The 26998-nt window shown below is 41.3% G+C and overlaps 2 protein-coding genes across 3 annotated transcripts in view; both read left to right on the plus strand.

Annotated features, from left to right (window-relative positions):
- The window catches only part of LOC127584273 (myosin-13-like), a 63708-nt gene extending 42506 nt beyond the window's left edge, over nucleotides 1-21202 (plus strand). Inside the window, exons 13-20 of the mRNA XM_052040928.1 lie at nucleotides 2483-2659; nucleotides 5883-6014; nucleotides 11044-11100; nucleotides 11359-11535; nucleotides 13622-13673; nucleotides 18190-18332; nucleotides 21025-21132; nucleotides 21170-21202. Of these exons, the coding sequence (XP_051896888.1) occupies nucleotides 2483-2659; nucleotides 5883-6014; nucleotides 11044-11100; nucleotides 11359-11535; nucleotides 13622-13673; nucleotides 18190-18332; nucleotides 21025-21132; nucleotides 21170-21202 (879 nt within the window). The remainder of the gene's footprint in view (nucleotides 1-2482; nucleotides 2660-5882; nucleotides 6015-11043; nucleotides 11101-11358; nucleotides 11536-13621; nucleotides 13674-18189; nucleotides 18333-21024; nucleotides 21133-21169) is intronic.
- Nucleotides 21163-26998, plus strand: part of LOC127567306 (uncharacterized) — a 48744-nt gene continuing 42908 nt past the window's right edge. For both annotated transcript variants that reach the window (XM_052010034.1, XM_052010033.1), the window contains exons 1-3: nucleotides 21163-21267; nucleotides 24891-25284; nucleotides 26049-26179. In XM_052010034.1, the coding sequence (XP_051865994.1) occupies nucleotides 21226-21267; nucleotides 24891-25284; nucleotides 26049-26179 (567 nt within the window). In that variant the 5' untranslated portion in view covers nucleotides 21163-21225. The remainder of the gene's footprint in view (nucleotides 21268-24890; nucleotides 25285-26048; nucleotides 26180-26998) is intronic.

Below are 26998 nucleotides of genomic sequence, written 5' to 3' on the forward strand. Positions count from 1 at the left end.
ATTCCAGCTCTCAAAGAATTCCTATCAAGCCCATTTCTCCAGTTATTTCCCTGTAACCTACTCTCTCGCAGATACCAGTGACACCCTGATTGTCCTTCAACCTACCTACAGTAATCAATTAACTTACCAGACAGCACATCTTTGGGATGTGGGAGGAAACTGAAGCGCCTGGGGCAGAAACCAACACAATCACAGGGAGAACAGGCACAGACAGTGCTGGAGGTCAAGACTGAACTTGGGTTGCTGGAGCTGTGAGGCAGCCGGAGTACCTGTAGTGTTGCTGTGCCACAGTTTGTGGATGAGAATTGAAAGTAGATTTCATACTGTGACCCTGTATTTATAGTATCTTCTATGAACGCCCATGTGTCAGCAGAGTTTTTCACAATTGTTAAGTATATATGTATTACAGTATTGATAAAATACATATTTTAGAGAAAGCCTCGCTCACTTTCCCCTTACAGTTGACAAGAACAATTAATCACCAGTTTTAGTTTGGTGTTCCTTTACAGTAGCAGCATGGTAGCATAGCAGTTAGCGTAATGCTATTACAGTGCCAGCGATCGGGGTTCAATTCCCGGACTGTGTGTAAGGAGTTTGTATGTTCTCCCCGTGACTGCGTGGGTGTCCTCTGGGTGCTCTGGTTTCCTCCCACATTCCAAAGACCTACGGGTTAGTAGGTTAACATGGGTGTAATTGGGCAGCATGGGCTCGTTGGGCCAGATGGGCCTGTTACTGTGCTGTATAAATAAAGTTTAAATATAACTTAACCTCCTAATATTGGATTGACCTGTTTATTCCCATTTAATTAAAGCATGTCTTGCCTTAGTTGGTTCCCCTTATCAGGCACCTTGTCGTTAATGAGAATGCAGGACAGATTCCCACTCCCAGTAACATGTTGCGCCAGCTCTTAACACATCCCACAGGAGAAGCTTGGTTAACAGTCAGTCCTACCCTTGTAACTTTTCCTAATGGGCAAGATATTTGCCTCCATTTGTCAGTTGAAATCAATGGCAACTACTTCCACTTTACGATGCTTTTAACATGAACATTATCAAGATGACTGCAAAGAAACAGAGAGTACAACAAAACCTGCCCCCTCCCACCCACCTTGATAGCTATTAAGGAGAAACAGCAACTTAGTGCTCTATATCCTCTATATCATCAATCAACATATGATAAACTCTGAAATCATTTGATTACCTGATGCCACACAATATTCACTTTGTTTTGTATTTGATGGCCACTTTGTTACATATTAAGTATTTTGGGGGTATGTATTGTCTGTTGCTAAAAGCTTATTAAACATTGATTTTAATCTATTATAACATGCTGCTTTGATTTAAAAGATATAGTTTTGGTTGCTATACTGAGATCTTTGCTGGATAATGTAAAATCTATCTTTGTGTTTTATTTACACATTAAAATCCAATTACAGAGTCTGGACAATTAAGAAATAGCAAGCACTTGTGTCCAATGAAGTAAATGGCCATAGAATGCAAGTCTAATCATTAGAATAATCAACATATTATTGAGAACGTATTTATATCATGACTACATTTATGAGATAATTTGTCCAGCAGAGGGAGGTACAAGATCTTTTCATGCACTCCAAGTATAGACCAGATACACCTCCGCGTTATATTGTGTGTGTTTACGTTTAGGTGTCTAAAGGTATGTTGGTGTTAATGTGTAGTGGTTATGTGGCTTCTGTAGTGGTTGTGTGGCATGTGAGTGTGTGACTGTGTGAGTCCGTGTTTTTGTCTGTAGTCACATATTTTTCCTTTTCCTGATTTCCTTCCAGCCCAGATTCTGAATCACAAACTGTGAAAATGTTGAATGGTGAGACTAAGGTTCATGCCTATAATCAACTGCAAACAAAATGTGGATGAATTCTTAAAAAAAATGTATAAATCATATCCTTATTAAGTTGGATTAAAATGCAGAAAATCCTTTGAATAGATTGTACAGTTCCAGTAACCATAAATCTATTTGACTAGAGATAAATTAAATCTGGGCCTCATTCTTCATTGATGAAGAATCAGTGATGAAGGGCCTTGATGAAGGGTCGCGACCCGAAGCGTCGACTCTTCATTTCCCTCCATAGATGCTGCCTGACGCGCAGAGTTCCTTCAGCTCCTTTGTGTGTTGCTCGTTCTTCATTCTCTTTGCTTCCATTTTTAAACACTTATGTGTATTGTTGGGAGATTGTGAAATTATAAAGTCGCTTCACCAACCTTGTATTGTGGACTCACAATTTTAGCATAATCTGCAATGCTTGACGTATGTGTCACTGAGGTCCGTTCTGGTTCACAATTTCAACATGAAATTAAATAACTACCAAATACAAATTCTGAGGCTGTTTCAACGGGGATGCTTTTCTGCACAGTGTTTTATGATTTATTGGGAATTGCATTAACCAACAGTGGCAAAAAGTGATAAAAAGGATACTAGCCTCACCTTTTAGTTGTCTGTCCTCTGTCAGAGTGTTCCAGTGAAATCCGTTGGCCAAAAAGCAGACTTCAGCTCTGTGGACATTACAACTCTTCAGCAGCAGATTCTCACGTTGAATTCCCAGCTTAAAGATCAGACAGCTTTGGAGAGGAAGCTTCAGGAATTACAGTTCAAACTGGAACTCCTTCAAAACCAGTTTGACGTAAAGGTAACTCAAGTTTGCAACACATATTCATACCTAGTGTAGGTAGCCCCAATTATGAGCTACTAATGTGATCTTTAAGTTCTTGTCCTTGAATATATTATGTATCTTTTAATATAAAAAAGTCCAAGAAAATGTATGATAAAATAATCATAATCTAATACATAATCCAGATTCCAGCATCTGCAATCTCTTGTGGCTGTCTATATGATGAAACTATCTTTTGCCATTGCTGGTTTGAGGGCTGATGGACACAGACTAAAGTAACATGTGGTTACTCCATTCTGGGGCAGTAACGTGATGTGAGCTGATTATAGTTAGAGCTCATAAAATTAGAGATTATAGTTGGATCTACCAGCATTTGGATAGAATCTGATTAGGAGGAGTCAGCATGGCTTTGTGCATGGAAAGTCATGCTTGATGAACCTTTTAGAGTGTTTGAAGAGGTAACCAAAAAGGTAGATGAGAGTAGGGCAGTGGATGTTGTCTATTCGGACTTCAGCTAGGCCTTCGACAAGGTCCCGCATGGTAGGCTGGTCTGGAAGGTTAGGTCCCAGGGAATCCAGGGAGATCTGGTTAGTGGATTCAAGATTGGCTCAGAGGTAGGAAGCAGAGGGTGGTGGTTGAAGAATTTTTTCTTGGAATGGAGGCCGGTGACTAGTGGTGTGCTGCAGGCGATCGGTGTTGGGACCCTTATTATTCATTATTTATATAAATCATTTGCATGCGAATGCACAAGGCTTGATCAGTAAGTTTGCAGATGACGTGAAGTTAGGAGGTGTTGTTAATAGTGAAGAAGGTTATTGTAGATTACAGGGGGGTCTTGATAAATTAGGGAAGTGAACTGAGGAGTGGCAAATGGATTTCAAAACAGATAAGTGTGAGGTGATGCATTTTGGAAAGTCAAACCAGTGTAGGACTTGTACTATGAATGGTAGGGCACTAGGGAGTGTAATGGAACAGGGGGACTCAAGAGTCCAAGTGTATAGTTCATTGAAAGTGGCATCACAGGTAGACAGAATGGTGAAGAAAGGCGTTTAGCACGCTGGCCTTCATCACTGAGGGCATTGAGTATAGGAGTTGGAACATTATGTTGTAGTTGTACAAGTCATTGGTGAGGTCACACTTGGAGTACTGTGTACAGTTTTGGTCATCCTGTTGTATGAAAGATGTGGTTAAAATGGAAAGAGTACAGAAAAGATTTATGAGGATGTTGCCAGGACTAGAGGGCCTGAGTTAAAGGGAGAAGTTGACCAGGCTAGGTCTTTATTCCCTGGAACGTAGGAGAATGAGGGGCGACATTATAGAAATGTTTAGAATTATGAAAAGCATAGATAAGGTGGATGGTAACAGTCTTTTCCCTCAGGTAGGGGAGTCCAAAACTAGGGGGCATAGATTTAGGGTGAAAGGGGAAAGATTTAAAAGGGAACTGAAGGGCAACTTTTTCATGCAGAGGGTGATGAGTATATGGAATGAGCTGCCAGAGGAAGTGGTTGAGGCAGGTACTATATTAGCATTTAAGAAGCACTTGGAAAAGTGTTTGAAGGTGCAGGGCTCAGAGGGATATAGGCCGAAAGCAGGAAATAGCTGGGTGGGCACCGTGGTCAGCATGGACTGGTTGGGCTGAAGGGCCTGTATCTATGCTGTATTGCTCTATGACTCATAAATTACGGAGCTTGGAGACCACCATTATAATCCCCTACTGGTAACGGGCAGACAATTACTTTTCCTTCACAACTACAAAAGCTCCACGTTGGAATTAATCAATAATGCCTCTTTGTCCATTCATTCCATTACCTTTCAACCTGCTCTGCAATTTCCCATTGGTGATGCACGTTAGACTGACAATCACTCCAATAACTTTCCTAATGTCGAATGTCAGGGTGGCTGCACCTTGGTGTCACCTTGTCCTTTTCAGTCATGGTCTCCTGATCCTGAAGTAACTGGAACCTTGAGGGATTGAGTTGGGACTTCTTGGCTTTGGTTGTTGACCATTTCCTCAATTAGAAGAGTGCCAAAGAAAAGTCTCATTCTTATAACATCTTCAATAGCCACTAATCTTCCTTTTCAATGAATGAAGCACTTCTGAAATTAATTGTAATTGCCAATTAGGAAACATGGCAGCCCATTTGGACACAACAGAACCCACCAAACAGAACCAGATAAGGTGTCCTTAATTATGTTTGAAGGATAAATATGGGGATGACCCTGTTCCTTTTAATAAAATATTATAAGATCTTCTGCATCCACCAGAGAAGGCAGAGAGATCTTTGGTTTAACTTCAGTGTGAAAGGCATCTGTTCCACAAATGAGGTTGCCCATTGATACCACACTTTAATGTCTGCCTAGATGCTGATAAATCTCTAGAATGAACCTTGACCCCATCTTTCTGGATTAAGATTGCTGTCAACTGAATCAGGACTGACATGTAGATGGAGTATTGAATATTTCAAGTCTTTGGAAAGTATTCATAGAGTCATTCAGCACAGAAACAGGTCCTCGAGTCAATACTAACCATCAAGCATCATTTACATTAACCCTACACCAATCCCAATCCCAATTCCCCTCACCCCCCCCCTCAAATTCTACCGCTCACCTACACACAAGGGGCAATTTACAGTGGCCAATTAACTACCAATCAGCACATCTTTGGGATGTGGGAGGAAACTGGAGCACCTGGAGGAAACCCACGCATACACAGGAGAATGTGTAAACTCCACAGACACAGCACCGAAGGTCAGGATTGGATCTGGTCACTGGAGCAGTGAGGCAGCATCTCTACTAGCTGCCCAGTTCTCCTTAGGAGCAGATGAAAAGGGAAATAATTGAGGTTGTTTCCTTCCATTGTGAATGCTCATGCCTTCGTTGGGACTGACCTTCAAGGTCTGGAAGCCATATCAATTACTGGTCACGATATTTCAACTCAAGAATCTTTAAAAGTCTGGATATGAATGCTGAAGAAGTATCAATCTCTGACATTTCATTAAAACAGCTGATTAAAGACATCAAATGACAAGCTTGAATGCATTTACTCTGCACAAGAGTTGCTGCCTCAACCAGATTAAAAGACAGGCTGGGATACATGCATCAATATGGAGAATATCACTGTTTATGCTACAGCAGCAGGGTGCAATGTGTAGTAGAATATTCCATATAGAATTTCATAAGCAAGCACAATTACTGAATGAAAAGCTAATGTTCACTCTACACGTGCATTGTTGCTTTGTAGTCCAAGGTCGAAATGGATCTAAGAATGGAAAACTACTGCATGAAAGGTCAACTTGATGCTTTGGAAGAACACGTCAAAAATGCAGAGAACCTCAGAGCAAAGTACAATGAAATGAAAAGCGAGACAAATGTGGTAGGTCAAATAATTATTTTCCCATTGCAGACCCGCAAGCTTTAATGTTGTTTACAAGCCAACAAAATAATATCCTGCAAGAATATTCTATTTTAAATATATTTAAAAAATCAGGAGATGTAATTAAATCATTATTTTGTAACAATACTTCTACAATTGATAAGAATTTTGATCCTTGGAGCTGATTTTTGCTGTCATGCATTACAACTTCCAAGTGTATCAGAACATCCCTTTCTGACCCAGTTGATTGTTGCTACGTCTCATCAATATTTCAGTTGTGTGGCTGCAGTCTTTTACTTCACCTATAATATTTGAGTGAAGTACAAAGATAGAAAAGAAGTTGATTATCAGAAAGATTTATGCTGTTCTTTCACTGAAACAAAATTGGTTCAGAACATTATAAATCTTTCTCCTATAATTGAAAATATCCTCTAGATGCAGGCAGTTATGATTTTTCCACAGATAGCATATAGAGGAAGTTTGCCATTTGAATCATGTTGCTGATTGTTGGCCATTTGAAATGCTTAAATGATCTGAGTCCCATGACCTTCCAATGCTTTTGTGAAGCTGGAATTTATCAATGGAGTCTCCAATTCATATTCTGATCTCTTCCCCTCTCCCAGTTCCCAGGCTTCTTGATGCCTGATTAGCATAGACTTCCAGCTGTGCACCATGTAACTGGATTTAGTATCTTATTTGATGATTGCTTCTTGAAGTTTAATCATTTTCTTTTCAAACCAAATGTGATTACTAAAGTTTTATTCTATCCGAAGTGGCATATTGCAAGCATATATGTACTTAATAAAAGACGAAATTAAATTTATATCACACACTCCAAAGATATATTGCAGCCAAGTGAATACTTCGAAGTGTTGACATCATTCAGAGTGGCCTGTATGTGTGCAGCAGGGTCACAGATAAGGCAGGTTTTCTGATCGGGCAAGTTTGGAGGGACTAGACTTGTATCCACTTGAGTTTAAAAGAGCGAGAGGGGACTTGACTGAAATAGACAAGGTCCCGAGTGTGGAGAGGATGGGTGTGGAGAGCATGTGGGAGGATCTAGAACTAGAGGCAATGTTTCAAAATAAAGGGCTGCTTTATTTTTCTCAGAAGGTCGTGAATTTTTTTTCTCACATGGTCTTTATCCCTCCATCCCCTGCCTGTTCAATGTTGCTATCGTGTCTACTTCCACCACCTCCCCTGGCAACGGTTTCCAGGCACCTACCACTCTCCATGTAAAAAAAAATGCCTTGTAAATCTCCTTGAAGCTTACTCCCTTTCACCTTAAAGCTATGCCCTCTGGTATTTGACATTTCATCCCTGGGAAAAAGATTCTGACTATCTGCCTTATCTATGCCTCTCGTAATTTTATAAACTTCGATCAGGTTGCCCCTCAGAATTTAGTGCTTTAGAGAAAGTAGTCTAATTTTGTCCAACCTCTCCTTATAGCTGATACTCTCTAATCCAGGCAACATCCTGGTGAAGCTCTTGCTGCACCTTCTCCAAAGCCTCAACACCCTTCCTGTAATGTGGTGACCAGAATTGCACACTATACTCCAAATGTGGCCTAACCAAAGTTTTATACAGCTGTAACATGACTTCTCAACATTTATATTCAACAACCTGACTAATGAAGGCAAGCATGCCGTACACCTTCTTTATCGCCCTATCTACATGTGTTGCCACTTTCAGGGATCGAAGGACTTGGACCCCAAGATCTCTCTGTACATCAATGCCTCTAAGAGTTCTGCCATTTATTGTATACTTTCCTCTTATGTTTGACCTCCCAAAGTGCAACACCTCACACTCGTCTGGACTAAACTCCATCTGCCATTTCTCCACCCATATTTCCAACCGATCTATATCCTGCTGTATCCTTTGACAACTTTCATCACTATCCACAGCTCCACAAATTTTTGTGTTGTCTCCAAACTTACTAATTAGCCCACCTACATTTTTGTCCAAATCATTCATATATATCACAAATGACAGAGGTCCCAGCACTGATCCTTACACAACACTGCTGTCACAGTCCTCCAGTCAGAATAATACCCCTACACCGCTACCCTCTGTGGCCAAGCCGATTTTGAATCCAACCTAGTGACTGTGGATCCCTTGTGCCTTATTCTTCTGGATCAGTCTACCGTGAGGGACCTTATTGAATGCTTTACTGAAGTCCATATATATAACATCCACTGCCCTATCTTCATCAATTATCTTCATCACCTCCTCACAAAACCCAATCAAGTTTGCAAGACATGACCTCCCCTGCACAAAGCCATGCTGACTTTCTCTAATAAGGTCCATGCTTTTCCAGATCTGATGAAACACTGAGTAAATATCCTTCAGTATCTTCTCCAATAATTTCCCTACCACTCATGTAAAGCTCACGACCTATAGTTTGCTGGATTATCCCTATTGCCCTATATAAAGAAATAACATTGGCTATTCTCCAGTCCTCTGGGACCTCATCTATGATTAAAGAGGATAAAAAGCTCTCTGTCAAGGCTCCAGCAATCTCCTCTCTTGCCTCCCTCAATAACCTGGGATAGATCCCATTAAGCGCTGGGGACTTATCCACCTTAATGTTCTTCACAACATCCAACACCTCCTCCTCCTTGCCCTTGACTATCAGTATACCCCTCCCTGATCTCACTGTCTTCCATGTCCATCTCCTTGGTGAATACCGATGTGAAGTGCTCGTTTACTACCTCACCCACTTCCTCTGGCTCCAGGCATCAGCTATGAATTATTGAATTGCGGAGCAGGCTCAAGGATTAGTGGCCTACTCCTGCTCCTAATTCACATATCCTTATATTTATATAATAGAGTGGCCAAGGAAATGGCTTTGGTGATGTTGGTGGAGATAAAAATGCTGACCAGGAGAACTCCTCTGTTCTTTTTCAAGTAGGACCATTAGATGTTTTACATTCTGTTGAGAGGGTGGACAGATTATCAGTGGTGCACAGCTTTAATGTGTTGGACATATGTGGCCCATGAGAAGGCTTGCATTGGCTTGTCTTAGTGAGAGGCAAGCCTACCCGCTCCCCCCCCCAATCACCCCCACCATGCCTGCTGATCCCTTATCCACAGTCATGGAGGATGGAAACTTGTCTTTGGCCCACTGACTCCACACCAACCATCAACCACACATTTGTACTAATGCTACATTAATCCCATTGTTGAATCTCCCCATATTGTCATTCAATCCCTGCAGATTCACCTGCACATTAGGGGCAATTTACAGTGGCCAATTAACCTACCAACCTGCACATCTTTGGAGTGAGAGAGGAAACTGGGGCACGCAGAAACCCAGGCATTGACAGGGAGAATTTGCAAATTCCACACAGACAGCACCTGAGGTCAGGATTGAACCCAGGTCTCTGATGCTTCCTTGGTTACATTTGACACCAGATCCATCAGAGGAGGAAGCCCTGGAGTCATTAACATTTACTCCAGACCCATGAAGTCTCATAATGTTAGGTCAAATGTGGGCAAGGAAACCCCTTGCTGATTACCAACTATGGTCCTCAATTGATGAATGTGGATGCATCTGCCCACAACAGTATTGGTAGAAGACCACTGCCCAGTCCTTGTAGAGACAAAAGTCCCTTCATCACGCCAAGGACACCTTTCATCTCGTGTGGCTAAATGATACTAAGTGGGATAGACTCAGAATAGTTCTGAATAAATTTAATAAAATGGTCAGGCTGCTAAATAGGTCAGAATTCTTGTAGCATCACCCAAACCTGCACAATCCACTGGGCAAGTAGGGAATTAAAATTCCTTGTAATGTTGTCTCCAATTCAAAAACCATTTGTATCTAACTGCCCAATGTCCCTTATCTCTATCACTATCCCAATTCAACTGCTTTTAAAACTTTGGCCCATGCAGTTTTGATGACTCAAATTCTTTCACTGTCAGTTTCCCACCATTGGCAATAAATTATTGAGTTCCCTTTGAATTACTGACTGAAAATCCCCCTTAACTCTTCTTTTTCTCTCAATCACCTCCTCTTAAAAACACTTCTCCACACCTCTCTCTTTGTCCAGGTTTTAGTTCATCTCCTGTGAGCTCCTCCTCCTTGGCATGGCACTCACTCCCATGCAACCCAGGGTTTTTTGTTTATCTTGAGCATATTTGCCCAGAAATTGTTCAGTAGGTTGAGTTGCACTACCTCGGAAATTCAAACAGGGAATTCCCATTGTGAATCACCCTCATGCAGGTGAGCTGTTTTCCACCTTGGATACGGACATAATGGCACCATTCCCAGTACTTGTTTAGACCACTGGTGAGAGAAATTAGGTTATGTTGATCCCTTGAGCTGCTTTCTCTGCAGTTGTGCCATTTAAAGGGAACTCCCTGAGCAAGCTTGGGCCTGGTGCTGGAAACCCAACTTGGGTAGATCCACCCTTAGTAATATACTGGTTCGAGTTCAGACCTCCCAGTCACCCCATCATTCTACCACCATTGTACCAGCCTCCACAAGCTTGCTGCCCTTAGCTGACTTGTGCCAGGTACCAATCATTGAAGCCCACCCATCCTCACACAGTGGTTCCATGATCAAAACAATAGTTGGTGCACAACACAGTGACTGATTAACACACCTCTTCCATAGCCAAGGAAATTCTCAGCCTCTTCCACACTGACTCTGCTCCAACCTCTTCCTCAGGCTGCAGAAACCCTGATGCTGACTTTTACCAATGTGATGATTATTTCTTTAGTGACCTCTCCAAGTCATTTTGCTTCCTCCAGTCCACAAAGGACCACCATAACAGAAGCTGCTGCCACATCCAAGATCTCCTCTGGTCTTTCCAAACTCTGCCAGTTCTCTGTGTACTGCCCTTGTTCCTTTCTTCGAACATAGCAAGCCTGCTTTATCATTGGACTCTGTCAGGGCTCAGTTTTTTTTCCCCTCGTTCGTATACAAGTGCTTTGGGATGTTGTCCCACTCATTGGGAACATTATAGAGATATTGCAAGTTAAGACAACATTCATCAATTTAAAACAAAGTCTGTTTCTTTTTCAGTTTGGGGGACTGCAAAGTGAAAATGCAAAATCCAAGCTGCTGATAGCTCCACTCAAGGTATCCCATGAGTTCAATAAGTAGTTCACATATCTGAAGATTTTTATCACATTAATTAATTTGCTAACGGCAAGATACATTTTTATTTATCACTGCTTTTCTTCTATGCTTTTTCTCCGAATTTTTGTCCTGCAGTTTTACACAGTGTTAAACCTGTCTGCTTCATTTATTCATTAATGTCTTTAAGAATGTTGCAGTAGGTTGGGAAAGCCCTCAATAAATGCATGTAACATCCCGTTTGTTGTGCTCCACTTACAGGCAAAGCTGTCCTGCCTGATTCAGAAATGCCTTTGCAGGAACAGTCTCATTGTACATTTAGTGAGGGAACTGTACCAGCATGGCTTTCCTAATGCAGGTTTGATAGAAGAGGCTGAAGATATGTTGAATGACACTGCAATCCTGGAGTACACCCGCCTGTTTCTGTCATCACAACAGGTAGGAGGCTGGGTCTGCAGAATATGCAACCTAACGTCAATATGCATTTGTTACTCCCTTCTCCCGCGTATCTTGGGTCATTTCCCTCCATTGGGGACACATTATAAATTCAAGTTATTGTTATTGATAAGCAGAAGTAATATAAAAGAAGAGCCATCTGAACTAATAATGCTGCAGATAGACTGCACCAATGCCTTTTAATGTTACAGCTCCATATAAAGGAGAGATTGAACAAACTTGGATTGTCTGAGGCTGAGGGGAAACCTGATGGAGGATTATAAAATTATGAGAGGCATAGAGAGGGTAGATAGATTCTTTTTCCCAGGATAGAAATATCAAATACTGGACAGCATAGCTTTAAGGTGAGAGGGGGGAAGTTTAAAGGAGATGTGTTTTTTTTACACAGAGAGTTGAGGGTGCCTGGAATGTGCTGCCAGGGGTGGTAGTGGAAACAGACATGATTGTGGCACTTAAGAGACATTTAGATAGGCAGATGAGCATGCAGGGAATGGAGGGATGTGGATCATGTGCAGGGAGATAGGTTCAGTTTAATTTGGCATTGTGTTCAGCACAGATATCATAGGCCACAGGGCCTGTTCCTGTACTGTTCTATGTTCTATTGATGAGATTTAATTACAGATTTTATTACTTAATTACAACAAGGTTTGTTAATGTTGAAGTCTGTTTATTATTTAGGATGTGTAGCTGTGTTGTGATATTGGCTTTGCTGCTTGTAGTTCATGAGTTATTTCCTGTAGAAGGCCTGTGGTCTGTAACAGGCTGATGTTGAGTGAAGCCGATGGGCCTTTTAGATCCTCTTAGATCCAGTCTGCCAGTCAGTCTAAAACTTACACCTACCATTTATCCCAAAGTTATGCTTTTCACAATTGGATTTGGAAGGCCCTTTCACAGATACAAGAAGGTCTTATTGACTGGGTGGATGGAAAGGGGGATTGATTGAGTAGCAGTCTTATGATCCAAATTGCAATGTGAATTTCAGCACTGCTCTGTGATGTCCAAATAATTATATCCTTGTATCCTTGTGCGAATTGAACTTTGGATATTCTGGCTTGCCGTTAGTATGATCATTGTTTTTTCAATCAATACATAAAGGGAAACTCTTAAATATAATCATAACTATTATTTTGCATGTTCACCTTATTGTGTGGTAAAGTGAGTTCATAACTTGAAACTACTTTTACTTCACACAATTCATCTTTGAAGAAATCAAAATTTTGTACATGCCAAAAAGATCTCGATCACTCTGCTCTCCCTCTCTCATCAGTCCTGTATCACGGCTCTCTCAATCCCCAATACTCATTCTGCTCTCCCTTGCACCTTTGACCCAGTCATACCTGTTTCACTCAAATCTCCCTTCGTCCCATCATCTTCTCCACCAACAGCCACGCTAAACCTCAGTCCTGGCTCCCACTAATCACTCTCGCAGCTCTAGCTCACCCTACTCTTTGTTAAAGTACCCACGGCACAGAAGCAGATCCATGCTAATGCTTTTACTCAGTATAGCATCCTCAGGTACTAAACACCTACCTACCATGCTGTTATGTCCATCTATTCCCATCTCCCCCATCTATATGTTACGTCTCCCTGAATCCATTATTTCTATCTGCTTCAATTATTGCACGTGACTGTGAGTTCTGCATTCTCACCACTCTGTGAGAGGAAATTTCTCCTAAGTTGTGGCCATTTGTTACAAATCCACTCTCACTGGAATTTCTCACACTACACTCTATGGCCTCTTTATTGTTCTAAAGACTGTAACAGGTTTACTGCTAGTTTTCTATTTTCCAGAGGAAAGATTTGCATTCTGGCAAATCTTTGATCAAGTAGAACAGCGAATGCATTTCACAAGTTTCATGTCTGTAAAGTGCTTCATGATGTCTGGAAAAGCAATGCGTGAGATGCCACATCAATGCAAATCTGTCTTTTCATCCCTGATAGTTACATCCTTCCAATCCAGGATGTTTTAGGAAAAGGACCAAAATCTGAACAAAATCACCCAAATCTTGTAGAAGAGGGCAGTTTGAGTTCTAATCTTCCCTAACTTAATTACGGTCCTTTGTTTTAGGGGAACATGAACAATAATACAACACCAGCTGGAATTCCTAAACAAGATCAAGGTCAGTAATGGGTATCCTAATTACATTAAAGAAAGATCATGTTCTCTGTAGACAGAAGCTTAGTCCTGAGTTAATTCAGAAGAACTCATTGGAATTTGTATACACTTAAGTCATCCATGAGGACAACAGTGATTGACTGATGTTTTCCTATCCCACCTACCCCACTGTAATTACTGTCACTTACTGCCATGCCACTTATCATTACTGAGCTAGAAGGACAGAGAGGTAACCTGTTCCCTGGAGTCACCCATTCCCAGATGTTGGAGAGCATTGCACATTGCTTTGTAATGACTCTTATGTTCGCCCTACCATCGAAGGATTGTAGATGGCCATGTCCAGATCAGATGCTTCAAGAAAGAGTATTGTGGCTACAGATCTGTTAGGCCCCAATATTCTATGATAAATGAATTGAAATACTGGCATGCTGTCAAACTGTACTATTCAGAAGTTAAAAACAAACTGTTGGAGGACCTCAATGGGTTGAGCAGCATCTATGCAGGTTCTCGAACTGAAATGTTGACTATTCCTTTCCCTCTATAGATGCTGCTCAACCCACTGAGTTACTCCAGCAGTTTGGGGTTTTTTTTTGCTCCAAATTCCAGCCTGTGCAGTCTTTTGTGTCTCTGTTCAGGGGTTAAAGGTTATTTCACTCAATCCCTTGAGATATGATGAACAACACGTTTGTTTAAGTGAAGCATAAAGCAGAATAACCTCTGAGTAGTCAAAAGCCAGACAGAGTATACTTTGTATATTTATTATTTCAGAACTGAGCTTTAAACCTGACTACAAGAACATCTCTTTCATTGGTGCATTTCACCCATTTACAAATTTGGTCAAAATATATTCTTTAAATTACTGCAAAAGTAATTCAAAACATTTTCAAAAACATTGGGTCTTGTCACTAAGAAGAAAGATTGGAATAGTTAAAGGTTCAATGCTGTGCTCCCAATATAGGGATACATGCATTTTTTCATGTGATACTGAGTTACACAGTGCACAAAAGCACAACAGTTTGTTCAGAATTAGCTGAGGTTGTGTTCAGGGAGCTACTTTGTATCTGTCAAAGATTTCTTTTAACCTCATGCCTTGTACTCATGGCCATAACTTCACATACTGGAATTTCACATCACACTTTAAAGCCTTTACATTGTCTCAAAGACATTTAATGGATCAGTTGTTAGTTTTTCTAATTTCCAGAGGGATGACTTGCATCCTGATCAACCTTTGAAACAGCAGGACAGTGACCACATTCCTGTGTTGTGATGGGGGAAGGGGGAAAAGTGGAGGAAATCAATTCCAACTTATAACTACTATCCAGTGATCTTCCTGGAAAGTATGTACTTATGGATGCTGAGCAGTAAGTTTGGGTTCAGCAACTAGTTGGACCACCCTTCCTGTAGTGCGGTGACCAGAACTGCACACACTTTGGAGTATTGTGTACAGTTCTGGTCACCGCACTACAGGAAGGATAGGTTAGTCAGAGTGCAGAAGAGATTCACCAGAATGTTGCCTGGAATGGACAGCTGTAGTTATAACAAGAGATTGGATAAACCGGGTTTATTCTCACTGGAACGTAGGGGGCTGAGGGATGACACTATAGAGGTTTATAAAATTATGAGGGGCAGAGATAGGATGTATTGTACTTTTTCCTGGGTAGGGGAGTCTAGAACTAGAGGGCACAGGTTTAAGGTTAGAGGAGAGAAATTTAAAGGAGATCTAAAGGGTAAGATTCTCATATAGGATGGTGGTTATCTGGAACAAGCTGCTAGATGAGGTGCTAGAATCAGATACAATTACAATGTTTAGAAGGCCTTTGGACAGGTAGTTGGATAGGAAAGGCTTAGAGGCAAATGGGCATGGATGATTTGGGCAGAAATGGCCCATTTCTGTGTTGTATGATTCTATGATACAACATGATAAGCAGTAAATATCTGTTTAATGCCTCCCACAATAAGTGGTGAGTGGTCATTCTTTAGCAGAGATGAATCACAGCTAGGGAGTTGCAGGGATAAGATATTAATTCTTGAAATATAGCTACTTGTATATATGCTAAGATTGGAGGTTGTATGTTATGTTCTGTCGTAGGTAAATTCTGACACTTAGCGACTCTGACATTTCAAGAGGACTAGAATATAAAAGCAGGGATGTAATGCTGAGGCTTTATAAGGTGTTGGTCAGACCACCTTTGGAGTATTGTGAGCAGTTTTGGGCCCCATATCTAAGGAAGGATGTGCTGGTGTTGGAGAGGGTCCAGAGGAGGTTTATAAGAATGATTCTAGGAATGAAAGGGTTAATGCATGGGGAGTGTTTGATGGCTCTGGGCCTCGCTAGAGTTTAGTAGGATGAGAGAGGATCTCAATGAAACCTACTGAATATTGTAAGGCCTGGATAGAGTGGACATGGAGAGGATGTTTCCAGTCGTGGGAGAGACTAGGACCAGAGGGCACAGCCTCAGAATAGAAGGACATTCCTTTAGAACGGAGGCAAGGAGGAATTTCTTTAGAAAGCGGGTGGTGTATCTGTGGAATTCATTGCCACAGGCAGCTGTGGAGGCCAAATAAAGGACCTATCAACCTTCATTTTAAATATACTCAATTTAAAATGGAGGTTGATAGGTCCTTTATTAGTAAGGGCATCAAGGGTTACGGGGAGAAGGCAGGAGAATGGGATTGAGAGGGAAAAATAAAGCAGCCATGACTGAATGGTGGCACAGACTCGATGGGCGGAATGGCCTATTTCTGCTCCTATGTCTTGTGGTCATATGGTCAAAATGTAAGCAGAAAGGTAAGGAAACAATGACTTTCAGTGTAAGATTTATTTAAAAATATTGATTTGCATGAAAGATTTAATATTATTGAATGATTTCTAGCAATTGTTCTATAAATATCAGTCCTGTTTGGATTAAACTATTCAGGCAGGCATTGGTTGGTTTGATATTCTTGATCTATAAATACAACTAGCTGATGTTAATCATTGCAAAAAGAAAATATACAAGGCTAGAAATTCAATTGCATTGGGCTGGATTGTGTTGATCCTAACCCACACCTTATGGGCATCAGCGTGCTAGTTCTGCATTACATTTTTACACCTTGGCAATTCCCCTCTCTATGGTGGCATTTTTGCCACAGCCATTCCGTGGAGTACAGTGGGCTGCCTGTGCTCCCAGAAGGTCTTTTCACTGTTTCCAAATATCTCCAATGAGCAGAGACTTTAATCATTTTTTTAAAAAGTTTAAAAAATAAGTTTATTTAAAAATGCATGACCCTATTATAAATTCATTAATAACAGATATACATTGAATTAATGTGACTAAATTTTTCATAAACAAGTGAGGTTGTGAAATGTGGCTGGTGTAAAGTTGAGGGGCCAGATATGAAGTGCACATGGCCCCCTTGGTTCAACTTACAGAATGCCTCTTCACACAGTACCAAGCTGGATCTGTTGAATAGCTGATAGTTAGTTCCAGTACAATGGCTACTTCCATGTCACTTTGCACACTTTGGAATTACAATTTCCACATTGGGAAAGCATGAGAAGATGATATTCTCCCATACAATGCTCTGTTTGGAACATTGAAGGGAGCTTGGTCTAAATTAACCCAGACTAGCCATCAATGGTCACTCCCAGGACAATTAGATCTTACCAATGCAACACTTCTTTTGGAATCCTTATGAGATGATTCCAGGTACTTTCATCAATTCCAACCACTCCATTTCACTCAAACCTCCAATATTCTAACCATCCAGCTGCACAATTCACCAAAGCTCATGGTGGAGACTTCAATCTACAAGGCCCCTCCCCCAAGATTTGACCTCATTTCCACCCTCAATCCTTGGCCAATCATTGACCCAATCCTGGATCACTTTCCTGATCCTTGACGAATCATCAGCTTGATTTCTCTTCCTTCCTCTTCTACCTCTGATCACACAAGCATGCGCTCCAATTCTCCCTCCCCAATGTGATCATTACACTGATTTTTATAAATCCTTGTTTTTGTGGAGCTACGTCAGTAAGACCTCCCCACCTTGACTTTTAATCTCCTTTTTTATCTAATACTTCTGTTCCTTGGCTGCCACATCTGCTGTCTGTTGCTAGCCACTTGGTTCGACAGGTCTAGATTTAAAAAAAAAACAGGCCATGTTGGAGAGAGAAACAGGGTTAATGTTTCAAGTCGATGATGCTCTCTCCACAGATGCTGCCTGACCTGCTGAGTATTTCCAATGTCTGCTGCTTTTATTTCAGATTTCCAGCATCTGCACTATTTGATTTTAGCATCCAGATAAGCCTCTCCCCATTAAGTCACCAACCAGGGCACTGGAAACTTCAGTATAGTTCATGTTCTGTAGAACAAATTCCTTACCTTAAAAGCTAAAAAGGCAGCCATTCAATAATAATTTAAGAATGCACAAAATAAATGACTTCCAGAAACAAAACTATTCAAGAAAAATATACATTGAAAAATAGAATTAAATTAGGAAGTAATTTGTACTGAAGAGTTGTTGTCTCTATATTTTAGGTTTGAGCCCTTGTTTTCCAAGGTCTCTCTCTCATGGAAGCCAAGGCTTTGCTGATTCTAGAACATCTTTGACCCACAGGGCATGTGTGGCCACTGCTGACTATCATCCTAATCCTCACATGCCCCACACTGTGCTGCCAGTGGTAAGTCATTCCCAGTTTGGGATTGAACTGCTTCACTCTCTGTTCTCCTTTCATTTCCTCAAGCCCTTTTATCTTATAACCACACTGAACAAGGCTATTAGGGCCATCAGGACCATGCTGGCTCCCAGCAGTGCAATCCCATTCACCCCATTTCGCCTCTCCTACCAAAGGGATATTTACAGTGGCCAGTTAACCTTTAGCTTCGGGTCACCAGTAGTGTAGCGGTTAGTGTAACACTATTACAGCGCCAGCGAACCGGGTTCAATTCCGGTCGCTGTCTGTAAGGAGTTTGTACGTTCTCCCTATGTGTCTGTGAGGGTTTCCTCCGGGTGCTCTGGTTTCCTCCCACATTCCAAAGGCGTACAGGTTAGGAAGTTGTGGGCGTACTATGTTGGTGCTGGAAGCATGGCGACATTTGCGGGCTGCCCCCAGAACACTCTATGCAAAAGATGCATTTCACTGTGTGTTTCGATGTACATGTGACTAAAAAAGATATCTTCTTCCAACTAAGCAGCTAAAATAGTTTCCTTATGTTGAATCATGATGCATAATGATGACCCCTATGAAATGAAATAGTGAGGGGGAGAAATGTGGCTGGTTCATAGCCTTCCTGCTGGAGGAAAATATTCTGTTAAAAATTGGAAAATGCAGTGAATGAGTTGAAAACTGTCCTGACCAGTTGGCTGATAACTGGGTAATTGGAATATTGGCAAAAACTGGGTTCTGAGCAGGATCTTTGTAACTCAGGTTATAACTTAGGGGTTTTTATTTTCCTCATTTTTTCTTTCCTTTCTAGTGAACACCCATTGGGACCTGATGTTTAGATGTTCAGGTACAAAGATTAAGAACTGTTACCAGTGTACAAGTTAGGTATGAAACTTAGCTCACAGTGGTCTTGGTTTGGGTCACTTTCTCCTATTTTGTTTGGGATTTTATATAATTTGCCAAAGCAGGGATATATAACTATTTCAAAGTGAATTATAAAATAGCAAATGCAATAAATTTATACATTCTGCAAAAATTGCAAAATACAATATTGCTCAGCAAACTTCCAAAGATCAACAAGATGGCTGTTTGAATGAATTCTCCCCACGAAGATTAATCAGATGAAAAATTTGGATAGCATTCATTAAAGTCCAACATTTGCAGTAACTTTAGTATCTCACATATTTATCTTCTAAGCTGTCAGAGTAATTCTACACTAAAAGTAAATGCATTAGAAGCTGTCTTCCGTAACTGACGATTGCAGACTAAACTATCCTGGATACTAATGGGATGAAAGACATTCTTCTGACAGCTATGAAGGATTATAAGTGAAATTTAAAGAGCCTGGTTAATTCTCTTTTGATGTGAGGTGGTATCAGTGCAAATATATGTGATTTGTCTGGCTGGCACAAATAGGAAACAAAGGAATCCCGATGCTGCACTACACACAGCCCCTAATAAGATGGCCACGGGTGTTCCAGGCCTTGCACCTGGAATCCACAGAGAATTCAGGATTTCACTGTTGTTATTGAGAATGATTTAGGATTTAATTTCATAGGCAACTTATCCTTAGGTGTCCAGTAGTTGCTTTCTATTCTCTGCTTAATTCTGGCACTATCTCTGTGGCGTACAGTAGTCTTGACAATGTGGGTGGACAACACCTGCTTCTTCGTGTCTTTTTCTATGAGGTACGTAACAGATGCTGACATCAGGAGTTGGGCACTGAAGGCTGGGGGCACTGAAGACTAGGGGATTGAAGGCGGAGGCATTGAGGGTTGGGGCCTTGAAGATGGGTGTCTGGAAGACCAAAACATGAAAAGCCAGGGACATTGAAGATCAGGACACCGAGGGTCAGGGATTGAGGGTCAGGAGATTGAAGGTCAGGGCATCAGAGGTTGAACATGCAGTCAGATGGTAAGGGAAGTCCAGAGGTGTGATTGGACCAAGGTCCAGTGAGGGGGACAGAGGGTAAGATGTCAGAGACACAATCAGGAGTTGCAACTGATATCAGCAGGTGGGAGTGGGGGCTAGGGTGGGAGCAAAGATGAAGAAAAATCTTAAACCAGATCCTACCTTCCAGGACGCTGATGCCTCTGACTCTTCACTACAGACTAGGTAGGCCAGTCCCTGTTAAGTAACGCTTGACAACACCTGCATCTGTGTGAATGGCCTGTGCTGCTCACAACCCTAGGATGTGTGTTTCAATTTTGTGTGTGTCATCACAACACACCCACACGCTCCATGCACATGCAAGTTGGACAAGTAGAGGACCTAGAACTTATTTTGGAAGATAAATGACCTGCACACAAAGGATCTGCTCAGATTTAGTGACTGGATTTTAGATTAGATTCTTCTGCGTAGCACACAAAAATATTTGCTCTGTGAAAGAATAACTTTGCAACTGAACTGCTTAGAATTCACACTTCAGTGTTTAGAATCCTGCTTTAATACTTCACTTCCCAGCTCCCAGTTCAGCTGCAGATCTTCAACCCTATGGGATCCTCAGAGCCACTGGGGAATTTTTCCTCTGACTCACAAAGATAAATTTCAGCCAACTTTATAAGACTCACTTTCTGCAAAGGAAAATGTTTATTGTTCTCAGCTGCAGCTTACGTACCTTGTTGAAATTTAACCTCAGGGAAATGAATACAACAATGGGCTTTATTATGAGATGTGCGATAAAGTGTCAACATTTTCTATCCTTTAGCTGACTCTATCTGCTGGAGATGTAGTACATGTCATTGGGAAGGCAGACAGCCATGGGATGTACCCTGCTGAAGTGAACGGGAGACTGGGATTGGTTCCAGTTGCAATTGTAGAGGAGATAGACGAACTTCATCAAATGTGTTCAGCATGCAGTGATGCTTCACCAAGTCCCAGAATAAGCAGCCCAGGAAGAACCGAAGCAATGAGGGAACAGCTCCAACATACGCAGAGCAACAATCGGCAGGTCAGTAATTCTCAAATGATTTTGCTAAAGTGTTAAAATCTTTAATTGTGCTTAGGGATTGAAAACAAACTACAAACGTGATTTGAAAGGAGGAGTGATTCAAATTTTATTTTCTCTCTCCTTCCCCATTTGGGAAAAATCCTGGACCTCTTTTGGTACCTTAGACAATTGCAAATCTGCAGTTTATCACACCATGCCATCAATCATCGGTGTCAACCTACAGCACCGTGGCTTTATCAAGCCTGCCTTCCCCGGACAAGCAGAGAACAATTGGAGGCTAATACTGAACCACTTTGAAAGCTGAGATTTCTCTAATTTTTAAGGGCTCTGTGGTACTTGAATTATTTTGTTACTTAATTTGTCTGATGTTGGTTTTCGTAAGTATATTGGTAGCTTTGTGGGGACCAAGTAACCTATTCACAAAATAAAGCAAGTACATTGGATTGGGTGGAGCCAATTTTTATGTGCTACAGTATCCAAGTTTCAAAGAAAAATAAAACATTATGTAAAATGGGAGCTTATTGTGAGCTGTACAAAGATTTTCCTTCTGGGTCAATGCATCTTTTTTTACTGTGATCTTCATTGGGAAAGGGTTAAAAGGATGACAAATCAATGATGGATTATCTGCTGCATCCCAAATAGCAACAGGGACATCATGTGACAGCTGTGCACTGGGTCGGATGATAGATTGCATCTCTCAACGATGCTCTTCGATTATATGACAGTGAGCAGCCTTTCCATGTGCAGGCCATCTACCTGAAAACCTCTGATGTTCTTCCTTGTCTCCCTCCTCTTCATTCTGCCCTTCTTTGGCTTGACTGTCTTATATAGCATCATCATCACTAGATTGGTATTGGTATTGGTTTATTATTGTCACTTGTACCGAGGTACAGTGAAAGCCTGTCTTACAAACCGATCGTACAGGTCAATTCATTACACAGTGCAGTTACATTGAGTTAGTACAAAGTGCATTGATGTAGTACAGGTAAAAACAGTAACAGTACAGAGTAAAGTCTCACAGCTACAGAGAAAGTGCAGTGCAATAAGGTGCAATGTCACAACAAGGTAGATCGTGAGGTCAGAGTCCATCTCATTGTATAAGGGAACCGTTCAAGTCTTATCACAGTGGGGTAGAAGCTGTCCTTAAGTCTGGTGGTACATGCCCTCAGGCACCTGTATCTTCTGCCCGATGGAAGAGGAGAGAAGAGAGAATGACCCGGGTGGGTGGGGTCTTTGATTATGCTGGCTGCTACACCAAGACAACGAGAGGTAAAGACAGAGTCCAAGATGGGGAGGCTGGTGTCCGTGAGGCACTGGGCTGTGTCCACAACTCTCTGCAGCTTCTTGCGGTCCTGGGCAGAGCAGTTGCCATACCAAGTCGTGATACATCCAGATAGGATGCTTTCTATGGTGCATCGGTAAAAGTTGGTGAGAGTCAAAGGGGACAAACCAAATTTCTTTAGCCACCTGAGGAAGTAGAGGCACTGGTGAGCTTTCTTGGCTGTGGCATCTACATGATTTGACCAGGACAGGCTGTTGGTGATGTTCACACCCAGGAACTTGAAGGTCTCAACCCTCTTGACCTCAGCACCATTGATGTAGATTGTGAAACAAGCGGTGAATCACTATAAAACTCTTCACTTTCTTATCCGAGTACCACAGGTCCACGCTGACCAGTGATGCATCTAAACCTGTGTTCCAGGACCTCGGTAGTCTACACAATGATAATCCACATGAGTGCTCAGCTGCTTCTAGGGTTACTCTTAGCCACTGACAATCTTGCTTCACCAAAGTGCAGAATTACACAAGTAACAATATAGTGTTTGTTGTCACAGCTGTAATTATAAATGTTTAGCATATGGATGGAACTAAATAACGTGTGAAAGATAATGGCATTCTTGTTGCTGTATGAATAATATGAAAGCAGAAAGTCCTCGTTTAGTCATCTCAACAACTGACTTTTTATTATTGGCTTCTCTGAATTACAACTTACCCAGAACAATCCAACACTTATCTCATACTCTCCACTGTCATCAACACAATATTTTCATTGCTTCATTTATAAAGATAAGAGACTATATTAAGGTCTTCCTGGGAGCCAGAATAGGCAGAAGTGGTGGGGTGAGCAGAGGAAATCAGAAGGTGAATGTTAGGAAGAACGGCAATGCTCTGTGTGATTAAGATAATGAAAGGTGAAGATGCTCATGTGGGAGATAATATAGGAACAGTAAGTTTTCCTGGCTGCATTGTGTGGCTGTGAAGGTTATGATCCTCAAGCAGAATGTGACATATTCTGTACTCACGATACAGGTAAACAATGGAACAGAGAAGGCAATCGTGCTTGCTAAAGTCAGGAATGCAGGAAACAGCAGCAGGCAAGCAATAATAGAGTAGATGAAATGGTTTACCTCACTATGAGACATAACTCTGTTTAGTTAATAGCTATTGAATTATGAAGAATCAAATGTCAATGGGATAAAAACAGACATTGGTATGTAGTTGATATAATTGTTATCTGTAGAGACCCCACCCATCAGGTCACTAGGACTTGGCACAGAGACATGGCAACCGGGTGATGGATTGGGCAGGGATGTTCACTGATCAAATGTGTCGCTAACAGGAGGGAAGCCAAACAGGAGTTAGAAGCAGTGAGGCTGAGCTGCAATCGTATCACTTGTTGTTTATAATCTTGACCAGTCCTGATGCTGTGGGAAGGGAGGAATGTCATGAGTGGGAAGTTTTGGGAATGTAAGAGTGAGGCTGTAACTGGTTTAGAGTTTGGGGGAATAAGTAAAGCTTAGAAATGGGCAATAACAAAAACACTTCTTCCTGAAGTTGGTGACTGTAACTTTGTAGCACTTAACAGAAGGTTGGAAGTGGTAGATATGAGATTGATGATGGGAGCATGGAAGCTGGAACTGTTCAGGTTTTTGTGCATGGGATAATTCTGAGAGGATTGGAAGGACAGAATGAAGCATGAACAAAGAGAAGGTATTTAATTAGTAAAGGGATTGTGGGTTGCTTTGATTGGAGGTATAAAGGATACAGAGACACATATGGATGGCTTTGAAATTATATCCATAAAGACTTTTGGAGTGTGATGCTTAAGCTGAGGTTGAGATTCATGAAGTTTAGAAGAATTCTTCAAGATATCAAGGATATAGATAAATCAGTACTTCCATTAGATGAATAAAATCCCTCACCAAAAGCTGATCAATTAAATACAATTAAAGGTTTGAAGTAATAAAGGTGACTACTAAAATTTGGCATGGGCCAATAGGTTGCTCAGAGGGATTGAAGTACTGTTGCCTTCTCTTTCTGACTGAATGGTTAATTGATGCAACCAATTCAACACAAACTATCTTTAAATCACATCTTAAATGTGTAATATCATCAGGTTAGTACCTAAGGTCTTGTTGCTGGTATTTTTATGAAATCCCTTAGTTAATGATATTTCAACCACAAAGGGTCAAGTGGTATGGGGAGAGGGGGAGAAAGGAGTGTTGAGGCCAAGATTGGATCAGCCACGATCTTTCTGAATGGCAGAGCACTCTCGACAGGTTATTTGGCCTACTCCTGCTATCTGTTCTCATGTTCTAATGTGAATCATATTCCCACTGTAGGTGGCCTCCACAGAACCAAGTCATGGTTCACTGTCCACTCCTTCTACAAGTAACAAAGATGCTTCTCAGCTCCGCGTATCAAGTTTACACAATGAATTGGAACGTACAAAAGTAAAGGCTCATCTGCAAGCTCGAGAAAAGGGGAAGGAGAGACTGCGCCCATCAAAGTTTGCTGAGCAATTTTACTGCAGCTCTGAAGATTGCTTTGAGATCCCGTATGGCCAGGCATGCAATGATTCAAGTGACTTAAGAAGCATAATGAGCTCTGGAGAGACTGACATACATCTGGGAATGACAGCAAGTAGCAATCTGTCAGATAGGTTTGCGTTAGATCTTAAAGGGCACAGCAAGAAGCATCCATATGGTGGATGGAGACCGTCAAAGGTGGCACAAGGTAATGGATTCATTCTCATCTGCAGAGAATATTTATGAATTGAATAGACTTCTCCCTGATTTGTGATAACTAGTTTGATGAGAACACTTCTTCCAGAAATTCCCAGTTGGTTATATCAGGAGTGGAAGCTCTTTCTTTCTCTTATTAGATCTCTGATGGCAAAAGGGTGCAACTGGGGAGTTAATAAGTTAGGAATTTTCACTTTTCAGCACAGTACAACCCAACTGAGGATAAATCAGCGACTCTTGGTATGATTGAGTTTCACCTAGGGTAAGGAGTGGTGAAGACTCTGGGGGCAGTATGGATGGACCCTTGAAATAAATACTTACCTTTCATTTATTGGCTCAGCCCCCTTCCACACTGGACAATATGTGTTAGAGCTGCTCAATCCCAATCTCATTGAACTCTGCCATTGCAGACGAGCTTTGGAGAACTATACAGAGAGGTCTGACTATCCTCTGGATCAGTGCAGTTTAAGTGTCCTACTATTGATCCAGAAGACTCAGGAGGGTCACCTAGCCATTGGCTCCACACACTAGTAAGTGTAGATCAAATCTATAGGTGTTAAGCTGGGACGAAAGGGTCAGATATTGTAAAAAGTAGACCAAGTTTAACAATGGTCTAAGAGAAATGTACATCATCAATGCCAGTAGTGTGTAGGTTTTTTTTAATGTTCCTCTGACAACCAAGTCTGGAACAGTTTACTTGCTTTATGGGGCTTCTGTTTTATTCACAAGTTTTGTATTAACATCTCTTTTCTCCAGAGCCTCCTGCTCCAGTTGATTCAGTGCATATTACTGACACAGTTGGCCAGAATGCCCTGATGATTGTTTGGGAGCAGCCTTCTATGGATGAAACGGAATGCAGCAATGGAACATTTGTTCAAGGTTACAGGGTGCGTAGGAGACTAATACGTGCAAAATAATTTGAATTATTTGAAACTTGGAGTTGTAAAAACAGAAGGTAGTATTTCAGAACTCTGATGTTTTAAGAAAGCAGGCTTCCAATGAAATTGAATTTATGATTACTTCAGATCAGTAAAACTTAATTGCCTCAGGTTTAAGATGGTGTATGATCCCGTGCTCAATGTAATATTAGTTGTGACTGGCTGGTGGAAATGTTAGGAGCTCTGCCTCTGCAGAGAAGGAGCAACAAACACAACACTGGAGGAACTCAGCGAGTCAGGCAGCATCTGTGGAGGGAAATGGACTGTCGATGTTTCAGGTCCATTTCCCCCCACAGATCTTACCTGACCTGCTGAGTTCCTCCAGCATTGTGTTTGTTGCTTCAGAATCCAGCATCTGCGGCTTCTTGCGTCCCTATTAGACAAGAATCCAACTTGCATTATCTCTCTTAATTTGAATGATAGAGTAATGCTAAATTAGTTATTCCAGGCAAATGCTCAATTAGTGATACAACTTTCCCATAAGTACAGCAACTTAAAACAAAACCAAACTTCAATTCAAAGCATGAAAGTGGTCCTTAAATTCTAGTACTTTTTTCTGGAATTTCATGTATTGTGTAATAAGAGCTGCTTATGTCCGGTTGCCATGTGTCACTAGATCAGTGTTCTAGAGGTAGAGAGCTGTTGTTTTGTTGCCCTACCATTGAACTACATGCAAAATAACAGCTTACAACTTCTGTATACAAGTCTATTAGTTGTGCAACATAAAACTACTGCAGAGAAGATTATGTATAGACTATGGAATCTGAA

This window comes from Pristis pectinata, chromosome 2, assembly GCF_009764475.1.
Source record: "Pristis pectinata isolate sPriPec2 chromosome 2, sPriPec2.1.pri, whole genome shotgun sequence".
Lineage (NCBI taxonomy): Eukaryota > Metazoa > Chordata > Chondrichthyes > Rhinopristiformes > Pristidae > Pristis > Pristis pectinata.